The sequence below is a fragment of the Lissotriton helveticus genome, chromosome 1_1 (assembly GCF_964261635.1).
Source record: "Lissotriton helveticus chromosome 1_1, aLisHel1.1, whole genome shotgun sequence".
In the NCBI taxonomy this organism is placed as follows: domain Eukaryota; kingdom Metazoa; phylum Chordata; class Amphibia; order Caudata; family Salamandridae; genus Lissotriton; species Lissotriton helveticus.
This window is the reverse complement of record NC_136057.1, coordinates 1257451976-1257475515: the sequence shown is the minus strand read 5'-3', so window position 1 is coordinate 1257475515 and position 23540 is coordinate 1257451976. Positions and strand designations below refer to the sequence as shown.

Genomic DNA, 23540 nt, shown 5'->3' with positions numbered 1-23540 from the left:
GGGGGTAGTGCCTGTCAAGGTCTGGGGAGGTATCCAAACCACCGGCAACACCCAGTTCCTCTTGACAGTCCGGCTCTACCAGCTGATCAGCCAAAGGGGTCCACAGACCCCTCCCAGTCCTCCTCACCCTCCTCTGGTTGCCACTCAGGCCTGAAAGGAACACAAGGAATAAACAGACGCACAAAAGTACCTTTCGGCGCTGGTACAGAAGTCAATGGATGTCGGTCCGGTGCCGTGGCAAGGTCGGGGTGAGGCTGGGATCGGCGCCGCTTGGGGCACAACTGGTGCAAGGGCATCATCACTGTAATCAGCCTTGTGGTCGGTACCGTGGGGTCGACCGGCGTTGATCCGGATCAGGCCTGGATCCTCGGGCCCTCCGGTGCCGGAGCCACTGGCATCGAAGGCCCAGGGCCCCCAGCCAGGTCTGCAGGGCCCGAAGGCACGCCGGCAGAGTCGGAATGACTAAAGATGCTGTGAAGCACCTCGTAGAAAGCTGGGTAGGGGCGCTCTTGCCCCCCAGGAAAAGAAGGGAAGCGCTGAGAATTCCCATTAGCAGTCTCCCAAGATGGAGCCAAAGAGCGATGATGCTCTGGGTCCCGCGTCATGTCAGCCAACGGATGGGGTGAAGGTGAAGAACAACGGGTCTTCTCCGCTTTTTACTTGTGCTTCAACTTACCCGAGGAGTGCAAAGACTTGGATGACCAATGGTGATGGTGGCTCCGCGACCGGTCCCGAGACCTTCCTCTCGACCAGGACCTTGAGCGACTCAGAGCGGACTACTGGGCCTCTAAAAGCATTCAGGACTGCTTCCGCAAAGTCTTTGGGTTCATGGCCCAACCATCGGAGCTCGAGTTCGGGTCGTGGTTGCGCTCCAGGCACCACAGGCACATAAGGTGTGGATTCATGAAGGACATCAGCTTGAGCCAGGAGTCAAATGGCTTGAATCCGGTCCGACGAATGGACATCCCTTGTGCACTAGGAGTCGAAGACTAAAAAAGAACTCAACAAAAGTTGAAAAAGTTTAGTAAAAAAATGACTTAGGGGCAAGCTCTCTCTGTATCTGCACTAGGCTGGCATGGAAAGAAAAGTACGGACTTCAGCATGGTAGGGGCAGTATCAAAGTGGATACTGCAACGTCATTCCGGCAACCACAACGCCAACAACAGACGTGGAGTCGACTGACGCCAGGGGGCTACTGCTCAAGAAAACATCTTTGGATCCAGTCTGGCGCCTGTGAGGTAATTCTAAAGGTAAGGAATCTGTAACTACAGTCTCTTTCGGATATGAAGTTCACTCTTTTTAGAGATCACTTACATTTGAGAGTTAGGAATTATTACAGATTCCATAAAATGCTAGGTTAATAATGTGCACCCAATAAATAATGATAGTGCAGTGCGCGATATTCACTTGGTGTACTATTAGCACATTATTCTGCTTTACACACCTCTGAAAATCATGGTAATGCCACATGTTTTTCCCTAACCAAGGAATGTGTGTGATTTGTTTGCAAATAATACAGAAGGTATTTCAAGGCAAAAACCATGCAGGGAAGTGTGCCTCTGAATGCTGATTGGCAGAGTGATTAGAACAATAATCTTAGTTGGTGGACTTGTTGAAATTAATCAACAAGCTTTGCGCATTCAGCAACTAGGAGCATTGCTGCTCTCTGTGCTGCAAGTACAATTTCTGACTTAAGCGGATGTGCCTAACACAGTATATTGTCTTAACAGCATTACACATTTTGTGTGATACAGATATTTTATTGGAAGGCAATGAAAATGGCACAGATTAGTAGAAACCTCTCACTACAGCAAAAGGGTCTTGTAGATGCTACTTAATGAACTACATTTGGATAGATGCAAAAAATATCAAATGAAGTTAATGGGACATTCCAGATGAATACAAACCGCAATTTAATTAATGAGAGATAATGTTTATTTCAGAAGTGGTATTGTGTAGATAGAAGTTTGTTCAGTACTTTCATCCCTGAGAAATTGAGTTGAAAATAATATTATGTACACTTGTACATTTAAAATCTTTGAAAGGCTTAGAAGATTGATATTTGTATATTAGGAAATATAAAATCAACTTATATGAAATATGAAAAAAGATGTAAGATATGTCATGAGTACTAGACGGTTGTTGTATAGAGCTCATATTTATTACTAGATTATTAAATGATTAGGAAATATTATACTTTTAAGGTGGGAAATATAATGTAAAACTATTGAGAAAGCACTTATTTTAGGGTATCTGGATTAATATTTCCAGCTACAACCAGGCCTATACACTTTAGAAAAACGTGGATATTATTTATTTTAAAGTATAGAGTAAATAAAACAAAATCTGCAATTTTAAATGATGATGTGAATGTGTATTGAGCTTGTCAAAATATTAAACAAAGAAAGAAATAGGAAAATTATAATATTTAAAAATTCAAAACCATCATTTGAAAGTTGCAACTGATATTGTCTTGAAGTTCAAATTGTTAAGGAACAATAAATATAACCAAAAGAAAATTAGTGAAATATAATACAATGCATCAACGTGAAGCTTAGTAAAGAAACAATATTTTCCTAAAATCACATGGAAAAAGCAGGTGACTAATTAATTTCAACTATTTTATCCATTTCCATGCATTCAATACATGTACGCTTACATTTTCTGAATGGAGTATGTGAAATAAAAACATATCCTTTAGTGAAAGCATTAAGCATATTGTACAATTCATAAGAAAGATTTGAATTTCCTCAGGGAATGTCCCAGAATGCCAGGTGTTAAAGTATGCAGTTCTCCATTCTGCAGCATGCATACCTGATACCTGTTGCCCCCATTGCCATTCAGCATCAGCCAATCTGTAGCACATGCTGTGGTCTTGTCCAACCCTCTACTCCTATTGGTATTCAGTGCAAAGAGGTCACTGAGCTTACTGACATCAACACATGGGAGGCATGCACCCTCAGCATCTTCAAACGTAAGAAGCACAACTAATTGAGGGCCCATTTTGCTGGCTTGGCTCTCCAGCTTACCAAAACAGTCCTCGCTTTACAGTGGAGGGTAAACAGGCCCCAACAGTAGCTGCATTAAATGGGGAGCTGAAGAAATGAGGAAAGACTGAGGGAGATGCCCTACACTATGAAGAGACCCGTCACCCTTGTAAGAGGCCAATCTCTATGGTCTGGGACGCTCTCTTAGACTCCTTACTGCAACTCACTCAGAATTTCGATTTGCCCCCGTGAATTGTGATACGAATGAGGGCATGACACCTACCATATCTATTGCCCCTCCCATTGCCTGTTGTGCTCAACAGGCTTCCACATCAGTGCAACTATTCATCATCAAACCCCAGAACAGCTAAGAGCACACCGCACCATCTATTCAACCCCCCAATTCCACTTACAGCTCTTGTTGAATCCGCACCCCAAACGTATCCACATATAATGGAGAAGTAACATTGAAAGTTAGAACATTGCCTACTTTCAGGCAAATTAGCATTAGCCTGCCAGAAGAGGCCTCTGGCAGTGCTTCCTTCTAGTAAGATGTGATAACTGCTCGAAGAACAAAAACAATGGCGTATGCCTTTTAGAAGAAAGGAATTTGTGTGTGATTTGTTACACACCTCTTCGAAAGGGCAATTGCAGTGTATGAACATCCATCACCATAATGTGGGTTTAGTATATGTATTTTACATATTACATTGTCTTTGAAACAGGAGAATATCCCTGCTCTGAAAGTGTGCACATGTGCATGATGCAGTCCTAAAGTCTTGAATATTTTCTCTAAAATTCCCAAGGACCTGACATGGATGATGGACAATAAAGGACACATGTTAAAACTTTTCTTGAGGGATGTGGGTGCTCCTTAGTGAATGTTATTTGGGAAGATGAATGAAGACAAAAACCATCATCTAGAGCTAAAGGCAATGTGATTTAAATAATTTAGTTACAATTTATTTAAGATGTGGTAGTGATCAGGTATGTGTCCTTTTGTTGCTCTGGGAGCATATTTAGAAATTGTTTTTAATATTGATAATTATTTACAATCTAAGAAAGCATTAGGTGTGTGATGATGTTTTAATCATTGATACATCTAAAATCATAACATTTGAAATATTGGAATGTGGAATCAAAATATCAAAATAGTTACTTTGGAAAAACATCTACCAAATATGCAAACCATGTCCTGTACTGTTGTAAATCCTAACTTAGATCCCAAATATTTGTCAAAATATCATTTTTACTAACAAAATCTAAGAATGTACCATATTTCAGACTGGGGAAGAAAATACCAAACAATATAACAATCATTATATTCTACTACTCCTATTTGCAAATAGATCTGCACATTTTAGAAAAGAATCTGGGAAATATTATAGTCATTAACGCATTACAAAACCTATCATGTATCATCTTTGTCTCAATAACTTAAATATAAAGAAGTATGAAAATATAAATATTGTATAAAACCAAAAAACATCAATGAAAATATGTAGCTCAAAATGCTTTGGAATCCAAAAAATTATGAAAAGTAATTGATAGCCAAAATTAAATCAGCAAAATATGTTACAGGACTTTAATGAGAACCTCTGCAAGAACGTGACAGGAATAGATGCCACAGGTCCTTCAAAAACAGCCATTGCCAACTGTTTCTCTAAATGCTATTTTTAGGACCAAGTCCTAGGAAGCAACCTGCTGTTAAATCTAGACAAATCATTAACAAAGCAACACACTTATGGCGGTTTTGAAACAATAATCTGCATGTATCATCTTTTGTTTAATACCTTAATGAAAGGAGGAAGAACATATACAAATCATGCAAACAATCAGTGTCTCAGTCTAAAAGTGTAGGTGATAAATATTTAAAATCTAAATTAAAATGCAAAATAATGAACAGCCAAAGCAAAATAATAAAATATAATAAAATACATTAATTCAAACCCTTGCACAAGATCAAACTGATATAGATGCATATGTATATGGTGCACTGAAAATTAATGAAATGGTGATTGCAAACTGTTTAACTAAGTGCTGTTTTTGAGACCAAATTCTGGGAAGGGACCCACAGAGGAAAATGTAAATGTTGTTCACCATTGGAAATTCTTTTTGCTGAACTAATTTGCTAATTTTTTGTTGACATAAGAATTGAGCATATAATGAGTCAAGTCCTAAAATTGGGTATACTGTTTCAAGCAGTTCACCCATTCTTTTCAACTTATTCCTTGAACGAATTGCAAACCACTTAAAATCTGCTAACATCCATTATCATATGCATGCTGATGACAGTCAGCTGTATCTCCGAATCGCCTGCCCAGAGGACATTATATCCCTTAATTTCACCTTGCAAAACACACATATCTATTCAACCCCCAATTCCACTTAAAGCTCTTGTTGAATCCTCACCCCAAACGTATCCACATCCTCAATACATAATACTCCAGCCCCTCCCTCTCGAGTTTGGATCTCCACCCCCCTCTACTTCGGGGACATTCCCTTAGTTAGCCGCATTAACAAGCTACCAGGCAATACTGCAACATGTCAACACCTCACATCCGATACTGAAACTTCCACTTGGCAATATTGACTGACTCACTGCCTTACATGTCTACCATCAACCACGTGACTGCCATACTGTACCAGTTTTATTTCTTTTTCTGCTTGAATACTATGAATGACATGTGATATAGTCTTTGTTTTTATATGGAAACGCCATCAAATTTCTTCAACAAAGGACAATTTCACCTTTTTAGTAACAAGTTTAAAAATCTGTGAAAAATTCAGGTTATCGCATCTTATTCAGAACTTCATTCAAATATTATGTTTATTTCGCATTTATTGTTATTCATGAAGTCATTAAAAACATACTTGTAAGACTAGGTGTTCCTGTAGAGGATATAGGTAATCCAGTGGGAGGTTGGGCTGCTAGACAAAAAGATGGATTGTAAAGAGAATATAGCTTAGAAGATATTTTCAATTTTTAAATCAATTTACAATAATTGACCATTATATTTCAAGGTTTGAACATCAAACAACAATAATGATCGTAATAATGTGTAAACTGTGTGCATCTACTTCTTAAGCTGTCAGCCTTCTTAAAATATATATATAATAAATAATAATAATAAAGTAACCCCTAAGTGACCTTTGCAGCCCACTAGGTAGGCCTATTATTTAAATGTAGGACATTAAGAATTTAAAAACGAAAGAAGATTTCAAATATTATTATTGTTAACTTTGGTTTGGGATAAGTGATGATTCAACCACTATTTTTAATATTTATAAAAAAAATGTAATGCAATAGTGAAATTGGACTTCTGAAAATATAATGGAGATAAATATAATGGAGAAGTAACATTGAAAGTTAGAACATTGCCTACTTTCAGGCTCATTAGCCTGCCAGAAGAGGCCTCTGGCAGTGCTTCCTTCTACTAAGATGTGATAACTGCTCGAAGAACAAAAACAATGGTTTATGCCTTTTGGAAGAAAGGAATTTGTGTGTGATTTGTTACACACCTCTTCGAAAGGGCAATTGCAGTGTATGAACATCCATCACCATAATGTGGGTTTAGTATATGTATTTTACATATTACATTGTCTTTGAAACAGGACTATATCCCTGCTCTGAAAGTGTGCACATGCGCATGATGCAGTCCTAAAGTCTTGAATATTTTCTCTAAAATTCACAAGGACCTGACATGGACGATGGACAATAAAGGACACATGTTAAAACTTCTCTTGAGGGATGTGGGTGCTGCTTAATGAATGTTTTTTGGGAAGATGAATGAAGACAAAAACCATCATCTAGAGCTAAAGGCAATGTCATTTAAATAATTTAATTACAATTTATTTAGGATGTGGTAATGATCAGGTATCAGTTCTTTTGTTGCTCTGGGAGCATATTTAGAAATTGTTTTTAATATTGATAATTATTTACAATCTAGGAAAGCATTAGGTGTGTGATGATGTTTAAATCATTGATAAATCTAAAATCATAACATTTGAAATATTGGAATGTGGAATCCAAATATCTGCAAAATAGTTACTTTGGAAAAACATCTACTAATTATTCAAACCATGTCCTGTACTGTTGTAAATCCTAACTTAGATCACAAATAATTGTCAAAATTTAATTTTTACTAACAAAATCTAAGAATGTACAATATTTTAGACTGGGGAAGAAAATACCAAACAATATAAAAATCATTATATTCTACTACTCCTATATGCAAATAGATCTGCACATTTTAGAAAAGAATCTGGGAAATATTATAGTCATTAACGCATTTCAAAACCTATCATGTATCATTTTTGTCTCAATAACTTAAATATAAAGAAGTATGCATATATAAATATTATATAAAACCAAAAAACATCAATGAAAATATGTAGCTCAAAATGCTTTGGATTCCAAACTATGATGAAAAGTAATTGATAGCCAAAATTAAATCAGCAAAATATGTTACAGTACTTTAATGAGAACCTCTGCAAGAAAGTGACAGGAATAGATGCCACAGGTCCTTCAAAAACAGCCATTGCAAACTGTTTCTCTAAATGCTATTTTTAGGACCAAGTCCTAGGAAGCAACCTGCTGTGAAATCTAGACAAATCATTAACAAAGCAACACACTTATGGTGGTTTTGAAACAATAATCTGCATGTATCATCTTTTGTTTAATACCTTAATGAAAGGAGAAAGAACATATACAAATCATGCAAACAATTAGTGTCTCAGTCTACAGGTGTAGGTGATAAATATTTAAAATCTGAATTAAAATGCAAAATAATGAACAGCCAAAGCAAAATCATAAAAAATAATAAAATACATTAATTCAAACCCTTGCACAAGATCAAACCGATATAGATGCATATGTATATGGTGCACTGAAAATTAATGAAATGGTGATTGCAAACTGTTTAACTAAGTGCTGTTATTGAGACCAAATCCTGGGAAGTGACCCACAGAGGAAAGTGTGAATGTTGTTCACCATTGGAAATTCTTTTTGGTGAACTAATTTACTAATTTTCTGTTGACATAAGAATTGAGCATATAATGAGTCAAATCCTAAAATTGGGTATACTGTTTCAAGCAGTTCACCCATTCTTTTCAACTTATTCCTTGAACCACTAGCAAACCACTTAAAATCTGCTAACATCCATTATCATATGCATGCTGATGACAGTCAGCTGTATCTCCGAATCGCCTGCCCAGAGGACATTATATCACTTAATTTCACCTTGTAAAACACACATATCTATTCAACCCCCCAATTCTACTTACAGCTCTTGTTGAATCCTCACCCCAAACGTATCCACATCCTCAATACATAATACTCCAGTCCCTCCCTCTCGAGTTTGGATCTCCACCCCCCTCTACTTCGGGGACATTCCCTTAGTTAGCTGCATTAACAAGCTACCAGGCAATACTGCAACATGTCAACACCTCACATCCGATACTGAAACTTCCACTTGGCAATATTGACTGACTCACTGCCTTACATGTCTACCATCAACCACGTGACTGCCATACTGTACCAGTTTTATTTCTTTTACTGCTTGAATACTATGAATTACATGTGATATAGTCTTTGTTTTTATATGGAAATGCCATCAAATTTCTTCAACAAAGGACAATTTCACCTTTTTAGTAACAAGTTCAAAAATCTGTGAAAAATTCAGGTTATAGCATCTTATTCAGAACTTCATTCAAATATTATGTTTATTTTGCATTTATTGTTATTCATGAAGTCATTAGAAACATACTTGTAAGACTAGGTGTTCCTGTAGAGGATATAGGTAATCCAGTGGGAGGTTGGGCTGCTAGACAAAAAGATGGATTGTAAAGAGAATATAGCTTAGAAGATAATATTTTCAATTGTTAAAACAATTTACAATAATTGACCATTATATTTCAAGGTTTGAACATCAAACAACAATAATGATCGTAACAATGTGTAAACTGTGTGCATCTACTTCTTAAGCTGTCAGCCTTCTTAAAATATATATATAATGAGTAATAATAGAGTAACCCCTAAGTGATCTTTGTAGCCCACTAGGTAGGCCTATTATTTAAATGTAGGACATTAAGAATTTAAAAACAAAAGAAGATTTCAAATATTATTATTGTTAACTTTGGTTTGGGATAAGTGATGATTCAACCACTGTTTTTAATATTTATTTAAAAAAATGTAATGCAATAGTGAAATTGGACTTCTGAAAATATAATGGAGATAAATATAATGGAGAAGTAACATTGAAAGTTAGAACATTGCCTACTTTCAGGCAAATTAGCATTAGCCTGCCAGAAGAGGCCTCTGGCAGTGCTTTCTTCTACTAAGATGTTATAACTGCTCGAAGAACAAAAACAATGGCTTATGCCTTTTAGAAGAAAGGAATTTGTGTGTGATTTGTTACACACCTCTTCGAAAGGGCAATTGCAGTGTATGAACATCCATCACCATAATGTGGGTTTAGCATATGTATTTTACATATTACATTGTCTTTGAAACAGGAGTATATCCCTGCTCTGAAAGTGTGCACATGTGCATGATGCAGTCCTAAAGTCTTGAATATTTTCTCTAAAATTCACAAGGACCTGACATGGACGATGGACAATAAAGGACACATGTTAAAACTTTTCTTGAGGGATTTGGGTGCTGCTTAATGAATGTTATTTTGGAAGATGAATAAAGACAAAAACCATCATCTAGAGCTAAAGGCAATGTCATTTAAATAATTTAGTTACAATTTATCTAGGATGTGGTAGTGATCAGGTACGTGTTCTTTTGTTGCTCTGGGAACATATTTAGAAATTGTTTTTAATATTGATGATTATTTACAATCTAGGAAAGCATTAGGTGTGTGATGATGTTTTAATGATTGATAAATCTAAATCATAACATTTGAAATATTTCAATGTGGAATCAAAATATCTGCAAAATAGTTACTTTGGAAAAACATCTACTAAATATGCAAACCATGTCCTGCACTGTTGTAAATCCTAACTTAGATCCCAAATATTTGTCAAAATATAATTTTTACTAACAAAATCTAAGAATGTACAATATTTCAGACTGGGGAAGAAAATACCAAACAATATAAAAATCATTATATTCTTCTACTCCTATTTGCAAATAGATCTGCACATTTTAGAAAATAATCTGGGAAATATTATAGTCATTAACGCATTACAAAACCTATCATGTACCATCTTTGTCTCAATAACTTAAATATAAAGAAGTATGAAAATATAAATATTGTATAAAACCAAAAAACATCAATCAAAATATGTAGCTCAAAATGCTTTGGAATCCAAACTAATATGAAAAGTAATTGATAGCCAAATTTAAATCAGCAAAATATGTTACAGGACTTTAATGAGAACCTATGCAAGAAAGTGACAGGAATAGATGCGACAGGTCCTTCAAAAACAGCCATTGCAAACTGTTTATCTAAATGCTATTTTTAGGACCAAGTCCTAGGAAGCAACCTGCTGTGAAATCTAGACAAATCATTAACAAAGCAAAACAATTAGGGTGGTTTTGAAACAATAATCTGCATGTATCATCTTTTGTTTAATACCTTAATGAAAGGAGGAAGAACATATACAAATCATGCAAACAATTAGTGTCTCAGTCTAAAGGTGTAGGTGATAAATATTTAAATCTGAATTAAAATGCAAAATAAGGAACAGCCAAAGCAAAATATAATAAAATACATTAATTCAAACCCTTGCACAAGATCAAACCGATATAGATGCATATGTATATGGTGCACTGAAATTTAATGAAATGGCGATTGCAAACTGTTAAACTAAGTGCTGTTTTTGAGACCAAATCCTGGGAAGTGACCCACAGAGTAAAGTGTAAATGTTGTTCACCATTGGAAATTATTTTTAGTGAACTAATTTGCTAATTTTCTGTTGACATAAGAATTGAGCATATATTGAGTCAAATCCTAAAATTCGGTATAATGTTTCAAGCAGTTCACCCATTCTTTTCAACTTATTCCTTGAACGACTAGCAAACCACTTAAAATCTGCTAACATCCATTATCATATGCATGCTGATGACAGTCAGCTGTATCTCCGAATCGCCTGTCCAGAGGACATTATATCCCTTAATTTTACCTTGCAAAACACACATATCTATTCAACCCCCCAATTCCACTTACCGCTCTTGTTGAATCCTCACCCAAAAAGTATCCACATCCTTAATACATAATACTCCAGCCCCTCCCTCTCGAGTTTGGATCTCCACCCCCCTCTACTTCGGGGATATTCCCTTAGTTAGCCGCATTAACAAGCTACCAGGCAATACTGCAACATGTCAGCACCTCACATCCGATACTGAAACTTCCACTTGGCAATATTGACTGACTCACGGCCTTAAATGTCTACCATCAACCACGTGACTGCCATACTGTACCAGTTTTATTTCTTTTTCTGCTTGAATACTATGAATGACATGTGATATAGTCTTTGTTTTTATATGGAAACGCCATCAAATTTCTTCAACAAAGACAATTTCACCTTTTTAGTAACAAGTTTAAAAATCTGTGAGAAATTCAGGTTATAGCATCTTATTCAGAACTTCATTCAAATATTATGTTTATTTCGCATTTATTGTGATTCATGAAGTCATTAAAAACATACTTGTAATACTAGGTGTTCCTGTAGAGGATATAGGTAATCCAGTGGGAGATTGGGCTGCTAGACAAAAAGATGAATTGTAAATAGAAAATAGCTTAGAAGATAATATTTTCAATTTTTTAATCAATTTACAATAATTGACCATTATATTTCAAGGTTGGAACATCAAACAACAATAATGATCGTAATAATGTGTAAACTGTGTGCATCTACTTCTTAAGCTTTCAGCCTTCTTATTACATATATATAATAAATAATACTAAAGAAACCTCTAAGTGACCTTTGTAGCCCACTAGGTAGGCCTATTATTTAAATGTAGGACATTAAGAATTTAAAAACGAAAGAAGATTTCAAATATTATTATTGTTAACTTTGGTTTGGGATAAGTGATGATTCAACCACTGTTTTTAATATTTATAAAAAAAAATGTAATGCAATAGTGAAATTGGACTTCTGAAAATATATTGTAGAGAAATATAATGGAGAAGTAACATTGCAAGTTAGAACATTGCCTACTTTCAGGCAAATTAGCAATAGCCTGCCAGAAGAGGCCTCTGGCAGTGCTTCCTACTACTTAGATGTGATAACTGCTCGAAGGACAAAAATAATGGCGTATGCCTTTTCGAAGAAAGGAATTTGTGTGTGATTTGTTACACACCTCTTCGAAAGGGCAATTGCAGTGTATGAACATCCATCACCATAATGTGGGTTTAGCATATGTATTTTACATATTACATTGTCTTAGAAACAGGAGTATATCTCTGCTCTGAAAGTGTGCACATGCGCATGATGCAGTCCTAAAGTCTTGAATATTTTCTCTAAAATTCACAAGGACCTGACATGGATGATGGACAATAAAGGACACATGTTAAAACTTCTCTTGAGGGATGTGGGTGCTGCTTAATGAATGTTATTTGGGAAGATGAATGAAGACAAAAACCATCATCTAGAGCTAAAGGCAATGTCATTTAAATAATTTTGTTAGAATTTATTTAGGATGTGGTAGTGATCAGGTATGTGTTCTTTTGTTGCTCTGGGAGCATATTTAGAAATTGTTTTTAATATTGATAATTATTTACAATCTAGGAAAGCATTAGGTGTGTGATGATGTTTAAATCATTGATAAATCTAAAATCATAACATTTGAAATATTGGAATGTGGAATCAAAATATCTGCAAAATAGTTACTTTGGAAAAACATCTACTAAATATGCAACCCATCTCCTGTACAGTTGTAAATCGTAACTTAGAGCCCAAATATTTGTCAAAATATAATTTTTACTAACAAAATCTAAGAATGTACAATATTTCAGACTGGGTAGAAAATACCAAACAATATAAAAACCAGTACATTCTACTACTCCTATTTGCAAATAGATCTGCACATTTTAGAAAAGAATCTGGGAAATATTATAGTCATTAACGCATTACTAAACCTATCACGCATCATCTTTGTCTCAATAACTTAAATATAAAGAAGTATGAATATATAAATATTGTATAAAACCAAAAAACATCAAAGAAAATATGTAGCTCAAAATGCTTTGGAATCCAAACTATTATGAAAAGTAATTGATAGCCAAAATCAAATCAGCAAAATATGTTACAGGACTTTAATGAGAACCTCTGCAAGAAAGTGACAGGAATAGATGCCACAGGTCCTTCAAAAACAGCCATTGCAAACTGTTTCTCTGCATGCTATTTTTAGGACCAAGTCTTAGGAATCAACCTGCTGTGAAATCTAGACAAATCATTAACAAAGCAACACACTTATGGTGGTTTTGAAACAATAATCTGCAAGTATCATCTTTTGTTTAATACCTTAATGAAAGGAGGAAGAACATATACAAATCATGCAAACAATTAGTGTCTCAGTCTAAAGGTGTAGGTGATAAATATTTAAAATCTGAATTAAAATGGAAAATAATGAACACCCAAAGCAATATAATAAAATATGATAAAATACATTCATTCAAACCCTTGCACAAGATCAAACCGATATAGATGCATATGTATCTGGTGCACTGAAATTTAATGAAATGGTGATTGCAAACTGATTAACTAAGTGCTGTTTTTAAGACCAAATCCTGGGAAGTGACCCACAGAGGAAAGTGTAAATGTTGTTCACCATTGGAAATTCTTTTTGGTGAACTAATTTGCTAATTTTCTGTTGACATAAGAATTGAGCATATAATGAGTCAAATCCTAAAATTGGGTATACTGTTTCAAGCAGTTCACCCATTCTTTTTAACTTATTCCTTGAACCACTAGCAAACCACTTAAAATCTGCTAACATCCATTATCATATGCATGCTGATGACAGTCAGCTGTATCTCCGAATCGCCTGCCCGGAAGGACATTATATCCCTTAATTTCACCTTGCAAAACACACATATCTATTCAACCCCCCAATTCCACTTACAGCTCTTGTTGAATCCTCACCCCAAACGTATCCACATCCTCAATACATAATACTCCAGCCCCTCCCTCTCGAGTTTGGATCTCCACCCCCCGCTACTTCGGGGACATTCCCTTAGTTTGCTGCATTAACAAGCTACCAGGCATTACTGAAACATGTCAACACCTCACATCCGATACTGAAACTTCCACTTGGCAATATTGACTGACTCACTGCCTTACATGTCTACCATCAACCACGTGACTGCCATACTGTACCAGTTTTATTTCTTTTTCTGCTTGAATACTATGAATGACATGTGATATAGTCTTTGTTTTTATATGGAAACACCATCAAATTTCTTCAACAAAGGACAATTTCACCTTTATAGTAACACGTTTAAAAATCTGTGAAAAATTCAGGTTATGGCATCTTATTCAGAACTTCATTCAAATATTATGTTTATTTAGCATTTATTGTTATTCATGAAGTCATTAAAAACATACTTGTAATACTAGGTGTTCCTGTAGAGGATATAGGTAATCCAGTGGGAGGTTGGGCTGCTAGACAAAAAGATGGATTGTAAAGAGAATATAGCTTAGAAGATAATATTTTCAATTTTTAAATCAATTTACAATAATTGACCATTATATTTCAAGGTTTGAACATCAAACAACAATAATGATCGTAATAATGTGTAAACTGTGTGCATCTACTTCTTAAGCTGTCAGCCTTCTTATTATATATATATATATAATAAATAATAATAAAGTAACCCCTAAGTGACCTTTGTAGCCCACTAGGTAGGCCTATTATTTAAATGTAGCACATTAAGAATTTAAAAACTAAAGAAGATTTCAAATATTATTATTGTTAACTTTGGTTTGGGATAAGTGATAATTCAACCACTGTTTTTAATATTTATAAAAAAAATGTAATGCAATAGTGAAATTGGACTTCTGAAAATATAATGGAGATAAATATAATGGAGAAGTAAAATTGAAAGTTAGAACATTGCCTACTTTCAGGCAAATTAGCATTAGCCTGCCAGAAGAGGCCTCATATGCAGTCCAGACATAAGAATTGAGCATATAATGAGTCAAATCCCAAAATTGGGTATACTGTTTCAAGCAGTTCACCCATTCTTTTCAACTTATTCCTTGAACGACTAGCAAACCACTTAAAATCTGCTAACATCCATTATCATATGCATGCTGATGACAGTCAGCTGTATCTCCGAATCGCCTGTCCAGAGGACATTATATCCCTTAATTTCACCTTGCAAAACACACATATCTATTCAACCCCCCCAATTCCACTTACAGCTCTTGTTGAATCCTCACCCCAAACGTATCCACATCCTCAATATATAATACTCCAGCCCCTCCCTCTCGAGTTTGGATCTCCACCCCCCTCTACTTCGGGGACATTCCCTTAGTTAGCCGCATTAACAAGCTACCAGGCAATACTGCAACATGTCAACACCTCACATCCGATACTGAAACTTCCACTTGCCAATATTGACTGACTCACTGCCTAACTGTCATGCTTTGGGATTCCCCTACGCTGTCCCTTTAAGAAACCTGGTATTTAATGAACCAGGAAACAGGGAACGACGCTTCACGTTCCTGCGTCAAGCTTCCCTTGTTTCCGGTTCCGTCCTATTCCTGTTTCCTGACTTCGTCGTTCCTGTTTGTACTTTGCTGTTGTCCGCTGGATTACCGTTTGCGTCCCCTGCACCAACTATTGTGGGCCACGCTTACGCTTTTGCTTAGCAGCGCTTCGCTGCCTCAGGCGTACTTTGTATGCGCCTAGTCTCCTCTCCCCTTCTCCTTGTGCCTCGCCCGGCGGCCGGGCTTAGCTCCGCCATCCGGCCGGGCACAGCTCCGTTCACTGCTGTGTGGAGAACTAGTTCACGGCTTCATTTGTGAACTTCTTCGTTTTCCGCTGATAATTGGTTCCACCCGGCGGCCGGGCTTTGCTCCGCCATCCGGTGGGACTAGTCTTCCCTTTTGCTTCCCAGTATTTATTTTACTACACCTGACGGCCGGGTTTGTGCTCCGCTGTCCGGTATGGTGTATTCCCCATTTCTTATTTACGTAGTTAGTCAGTTAGGTTTCTCCCTACTTGCTCCTGTCCCCATTCTGTTCCCACATTACCTTCACGGTCCCTGTTTCCAGGATATTCCATTATAACTTTCACTTATTCTGGAACCCCCGTCCTTGGTATTTTGTGGCACTCTTGCGTGGATCAGGGTGGGTGCATCTATTCCTCACTACAGGGAATCACGGTAAGAGCGCTCATGCGCTACCAATCTTTTTTGCATTATTATTGATACATGTGGATGGACTATATAGATTTCGTTTGGTTCTCATAGATGGTGGTAACTCATAAAGACATCTGCAGAAGAAGTGGGTGGAAGGTTCTTTGTGTACCAGACAGTATTGAAGGTGTCTTCAAAGGCTGTTCCAAGATAGTTGAAGTAAGAAGGGTTGATTAGACCACTATCAAAACATACAACATCTAGCCATAGTACTCATTTCACTAATTGTGTCATCCTTATCATAGCTCCAGATGCTGTACCTTATTTCCACCTTCATCTGCTAAATCAGCGACATATTAAGAAACTGGGGTACGTGATATGTTTGTGTACATGTATAATTAATATTCCATTTATTGGAGTAGAGCTAGAGTGTTTTGCTTCCTCTTGTCATTGCAGCCTACCTGTTTTCCTGTTACCTTCATTGAAGTACCCCATATTCACTACTGGAGATTGCCATCAACCATCATTGTCTTCCCCCTTCTTTCCTTGTTTTGTTTCCCTGTTTTCCCCTGGCGTGTCTCTCGTACTCTAGTGCTTGATAGAGTCGGAAGACCGCAGGGGAAGGCTGCGGACTACTCTTCAGATTCCTGACGCTCCTGTGGAACCAGCCTGCAATCCTTACACTAACATGTCTACCATCAACCACGTGACTGCCATACTGTACCAGTTTTATTTCTTTTTCTGCTTGAATACTATGAATGACATGTGATGTAGTCTTTGTTTTTATATGGAAACGCCATCAAATTTCTTCAGCAAAGGACAATTTCACCTTTTTAGTAACAAGTTTAAAAATCTGTGAAAAATTCAGGTTATAGCATCTTATTCAGAACTTCATTCAAATATTATGTTTATTTCGCATTTATTGTTATTCATGAAGTCATTAAAAACATACTTGTAAGACTAGGTGTTCCTGTAGAGGATATAGGTAATCCAGTGGGAGGTTGGGCTGCTAGACAAAAAGATGGATTGTAAAGAGAATATAGCTTAGAAGATAATATTTTCAATTTTTAAATCAATTTACAATAATTGACCATTATATTTCAAGGTTTGAACATCAAACAACAATAATGATCGTAATAATGTGTAAATTGTGTGCATCTACTTCTTACGCTGTCAGCCTTCTTAAAATATATATATAATAAATAGTAATAAAGTAACCCCTAAGTCACCTTTGTAGCCCACTAGGTAGGCCTATTATTTAAATGTAGGACATTAAGAATTTAAAAACGAAAGAAGATTTCAAATATTATTATTGTTAACTTTGGTTTGGGATAAGTGATTATTCAACCACTGTTTTTAATATTTATAAAAATAATGTAATGCAATAGTGAAATTGGACCTCTGAAAATATAATGGAGATAAATATAATGGAGAAGTAACATTGAAAGTTAGAACATTGCCTACTTTCGGGCAAATTAGCATTAGCCTGCCAGAAGAGGCCTCTGGCAGTGCTTCCTTCTACTAAGATGTGATAACTGCTCGAAGAACAAAAACAATGGCTTATGCCTCTTACAAGAAAGGAATTTGTGTGTGATTTGTTACACACCTCTTCGAAAGGGCAATTGCAGTGTATGAACATCCATCACCATAATGTGGGTTTAGTATATGTATTTTACATATTACATTGTCTTTGAAACAGGAGTATATCCCTGCTCTGAAAGTGTGCAAATGCGCATGATGCAGTCCTAATGTCTTGAGTATTTTCTCTAAAATTCACAAGGACCTGACATGGACGATGGACAATAAAGGACACATGTTAAAACTTCTCTTGAGGGATGTGGGTGCTGCATAATGAATGTTATTTGGGAAGATGAATGAAGACAAAAACCATCATCTAGAGCTAAAGGCAATGTCATTTATTAATTTAGTTAGAATTTATTTAGGATGTGGTAGTGATCAGGCATGTGTTATTTTGTTGCTCTGGGAGCATATTTAGAAATTGTTTTTAATATTGATAATTATTTACAATCTAGGAAAGCATCAGGTGTGTGATGATGTTTAAATCATTGATAAATCTAAAATCATAACATTTGAAATATTGGAATGTGGAATCAAAATATCTGCAAAATAGTTACTTTAGAAAAACATCTACTAAATATGCAAACCATGTCCTGTACTGTTGTAAATCCTAACTTAGATCCCAAATATTTGGCAAAATGTAATTTTTACTAACAAAATCTAAGAATGTAAAATATTTCAGACTGGGGAAGAAAATACCAAACAATATAAAAATCATTATATTCTACTACTCCTATATGCAAATAGATCTGCACATTTTAGAAAATAATCTGGGAAATATTATAGTCATTAACACATTTCAAAACCTATCATGTATCATCTTGGTCTCAATAACTTAAATATAAAGAAGTATGCATATATAAATATTATATAAAACCAAAAAACATCAATGAAAATATGTAGCTCAAAATGCTTTGGAATGCAAACTATGATGAAAAGTAATTGATAGCCAAAATTAAATCAGCAAAATATGTTGCAGTACTTTAATGAGAACCTCTGCAAGAAAGTGACAGGAATAGATGCCACAGGTCCTTCAACAACAGCCATTGCAAACTGTTTCTCTAAATGCTATTTTTAGGACCAAGTCCTAGGAAGCAACCTGCTGTGAAATCTAGACAAATCATTAACAAAGCAAAACAATTAGGGTGGTTTTGAAACAATAATCTGCATGTATCATCTTTTGTTTAAAACCTTAATGAAAGGAGGAAGAACATATACAAATCATGCAAACAATTAGTGTCTCAGTCTAAGGGTGTAGGTGATAAATATTTAAATCTGAATTAAAATGCAAAATAAGGAACAGCCAAAGCAAAATATAATAAAATACATTAATTCAAACCCTTGCACAAGATCAAACCAATATAGATGCATATGTATATGGTGCACTGAAATTTAATGAAATGGCGATTGCAAACTGTTAAACTAAGTGCTGTTTTTGAGACCAAATCCTGGGAAGTGACCCACAGAGTAAAGTGTAAATGTCGTTCACCATTGGAAATTATTTTTAGTGAACTAATTTGCTAATTTTCTGTTGACATAAGAATTGAGCATATATTGAGTCAAATCCTAAAATTCGGTATAATGTTTCAAGCAGTTCACCCATTCTTTTCAACTTATTCCTTGAACGACTAGCAAACCACTTAAAATCTGCTAACATCCATTATCATATGCATGCTGATGACAGTCAGCTGTATCTCCGAATCGCCTGTCCAGAGGACATTATATCCCTTAATTTTACCTTGCAAAACACACATATCTATTCAACCCCCCAATTCCACTTACCGCTCTTGTTGAATCCTCACCCCAAAAGTATCCACATCCTTAATACATAATACTCCAGCCCCTCCCTCTCGAGTTTGGATCTCCACCCCCTCTACTTCGGGGATATTCCCTTAGTTAGCCGCATTAACAAGCTACCAGGCAATACTGCAACATGTCAGCACCTCACATCCGATACTGAAACTTCCACTTGGCAATATTGACTGACTCACGGCCTTAAATGTCTACCATCAACCACGTGACTGCCATACTGTACCAGTTTTATTTCTTTTTCTGCTTGAATACTATGAATGACATGTGATATAGTCTTTGTTTTTATATGGAAACGCCATCAAATTTCTTCAACAAAGACAATTTCACCTTTTTAGTAACAAGTTTAAAAATCTGTGAGAAATTCAGGTTATAGCATCTTATTCAGAACTTCATTCAAATATTATGTTTATTTCGCATTTATTGTGATTCATGAAGTCATTAAAAACATACTTGTAATACTAGGTGTTCCTGTAGAGGATATAGGTAATCCAGTGGGAGATTGGGCTGCTAGACAAAAAGATGAATTGTAATGAGAAAATAGCTTAGAAGATAATATTTTCAATTTTTGAATCAATTTACAATAATTGACCATTATAATTCAAGGTTGGAACATCAAACAACAATAATGATCATAATAATGTGTAAACTGTGTGCATCTACTTCTTAAGCTGTCAGCCTTCTTATTACATATATATAATAAATAATACTAAAGTAACCTCTAAGTGACCTTTGTAGCCCACTAGGTAGGCCTATTATTTAAATGTAGGACATTAAGAATTTAAAAACGAAAGAAGATTTCAAATATTATTATTGTTAACTTTGGTTTGGGATAAGTGATGATTCAACCACTGTTTTTAATATTTATAAAAAAAATGTAATGCAATAGTGAAATTGGACTTCTGAAAATATATTGTAGAGAAATATAATGGAGAAGTAACATTGCAAGTTAGAACATTGCCTACTTTCAGGCAAATTAGCAATAGCATGCCAGAAGAGGCCTCTGGCAGTGCTTCCTACTACTTAGATGTGATAACTGCTCGAAGGACAAAAATAATGGCGTATGCCTTTTCGAAGAAAGGAATTTGTGTGTGATTTGTTACACACCTCTTCGAAAGGGCAATTGCAGTGTATGAACATCCATCACCATAATGTGGGTTTAGTATATGTATTTTACATATTACATTGTCTTTGAAACAGGAGTATATCTCTGCTCTGAAAGTGTGCACATGCGCATGATGCAGTCCTAAAGTCTTGAATATTTTCTCTAAAATTCACAAGGACCTGACATGGATGATGGACAATAAAGGACACATGTTAAAACTTCTCTTGACGGATGTGGGTGCTGCTTAATGAATGTTATTTGGGAAGATGAATGAAGACAAAAACCATCATCTAGAGCTAAAGGCAATGTCATTTAAATAATTTTGTTAGAATTTATTTAGGATGTGGTAGTGATCAGGTATGTGTTCTTTTGTTGCTCTGGGAGCATATTTAGTAATTGTTTTTAATATTGATAATTATTTACAATCTAGGAAAGCATTAGGTGTGTGATGATGTTTAAATCATTGATAAATCTAAAATCATAACATTTGAAATATTGGAATGTGGAATCAAAATATCTGCAAAATAGTTACTTTGGAAAAACATCTACTAAATATGCAACCCATCTCCTGTACAGTTGTAAATCATAACTTAGAGCCCAAATATTTGTCAAAATATAATTTTTACTAACAAAATCTAAGAATGTACAATATTTCAGACTGGGTAGAAAATACCAAACAATATAAAAATCAGTATATTCTACTACTCCTATTTGCAAATAGATCTGCACATTTTAGAAAAGAATCTGGGAAATATTATAGTCATTAACGCATTACTAAACCTATCACGTATCATCTTTGTCTCAAGAACTTAAATATAAAGAAGTATGAATATATAAATATTGTATAAAACCAAAAAACATCAAAGAAAATATGTAGCTCAAAATGCTTTGGAATCCAAACTATTATGAAAAGTAATTGATAGCCAAAATCAAATCAGCAAAATATGTTACGGGACTTTAATGAGAACCTCTGCAAGAAAGTGACAGGAGTAGATGCCACAGGTCCTTCAAAAACAGCCATTGCAAACTGTTTCTCTGCATGCTATTTTTAGGACCAAGTCCTAGGAATCAACCTGCTGTGAAATCTAGACAAATCATTAACAAAGCAACACACTTATGGTGGTTTTGAAACAATAATCTGCAAGTATCATCTTTTGTTTAATACCTTAATGAAAGGAGGAAGAACATATACAAATCATGCAAACAATTAGTGTCTCAGTCTAAAGGTGTAGGTGATAAATATTTAAAATCTGAATTAAAATGGAAAATAATGAACACCCAAAGCAATATAATAAAATATGATAAAATACATTCATTCAAACCCTTGCACAAGATCAAACCGATATAGATGCATATGTATCTGGTGCACTGAAATTTAATGAAATGGTGATTGCAAACTGATTAACTAAGTGCTGTTTTTAAGACCAAATCCTGGGAAGTGACCCACAGAGGAAAGTGTAAATGTTGTTCACCATTGGAAATTCTTTTTGGTGAACTAATTTGCTAATTTTCTGTTGACATAAGAATTGAGCATATAATGAGTCAAATCCTAAAATTGGGTATACTGTTTCAAGCAGTTCACCCATTCTTTTTAACTTATTCCTTGAACCACTAGCAAACCACTTAAAATCTGCTAACATCCATTATCATATGCATGCTGATGACAGTCAGCTGTATCTCCGAATCGCCTGCCCGGAAGGACATTATATCCCTTAATTTCACCTTGCAAAACACACATATCTATTCAACCCCCCAATTCCACTTACAGCTCTTGTTGAATCCTCACCCCAAACGTATCCACATCCTCAATAAATAATACTCCAGCCCCTCCCTCTCGAGTTTGGATCTCCACCCCCCTCTACTTCGGGGACATTCCCTTAGTTTGCTGCATTAACAAGCTACCAGGCATTACTGAAACATGTCAACACCTCACATCCGATACTGAAACTTCCACTTGGCAATATTGACTGACTCACTGCCTTACATGTCTACCATCAACCACGTGACTGCCATACTGTACCAGTTTTATTTCTTTTTCTGCTTGAATACTATGAATGACATGTGATATAGTCTTTGTTTTTATATGGAAACACCATCAAATTTCTTCAACAAAGGACAATTTCACCTTTATAGTAACACGTTTAAAAATCTGTGAAAAATTCAGGTTATGGCATCTTATTCAGAACTTCATTCAAATATTATGTTTATTTAGCATTTATTGTTATTCATGAAGTCATTAAAAACATACTGGTAATACTAGGTGTTCCTGTAGAGGATATAGGTAATCCAGTGGGAGGTTGGGCTGCTAGACAAAAAGATGGATTGTAAAGAGAATATAGCTTAGAAGATAATATTTTCAATTTTTAAATCAATTTACAATAATTGACCATTATATTTCAAGGTTTGAACATCAAACAACAATAATGATCGTAATAATGTGTAAACTGTGTGCATCTACTTCTTAAGCTGTCAGCCTTCTTATTATATATATATATAATAAATAATAATAAAGTAACCCCTAAGTGACCTTTGTAGCCCACTAGGTAGGCCTATTATTTAAATGTAGCACATTAAGAATTTAAAAACTAAAGAAGATTTCAAATATTATTATTGTTAACTTTGGTTTGGGATAAGTGATAATTCAACCACTGTTTTTAATATTTATAAAAAAAATGTAATGCAATAGTGAAATTGGACTTCTGAAAATATAATGGAGATAAATATAATGGAGAAGTAACATTGAAA

The 23540-nt window shown here is 35.3% G+C and overlaps 1 protein-coding gene across 1 annotated transcript in view; it reads right to left on the bottom strand.

The window, feature by feature from the left end:
* The window catches only part of MUC19 (mucin 19, oligomeric), a 1331159-nt gene that overhangs the window by 896816 nt on the left and 410803 nt on the right, over positions 1-23540 (bottom strand). Inside the window, exon 60 of the mRNA XM_078649731.1 lies at positions 20144-20200. Within this exon, the coding sequence (XP_078505857.1) occupies positions 20144-20200 (57 nt within the window). The remainder of the gene's footprint in view (positions 1-20143; positions 20201-23540) is intronic.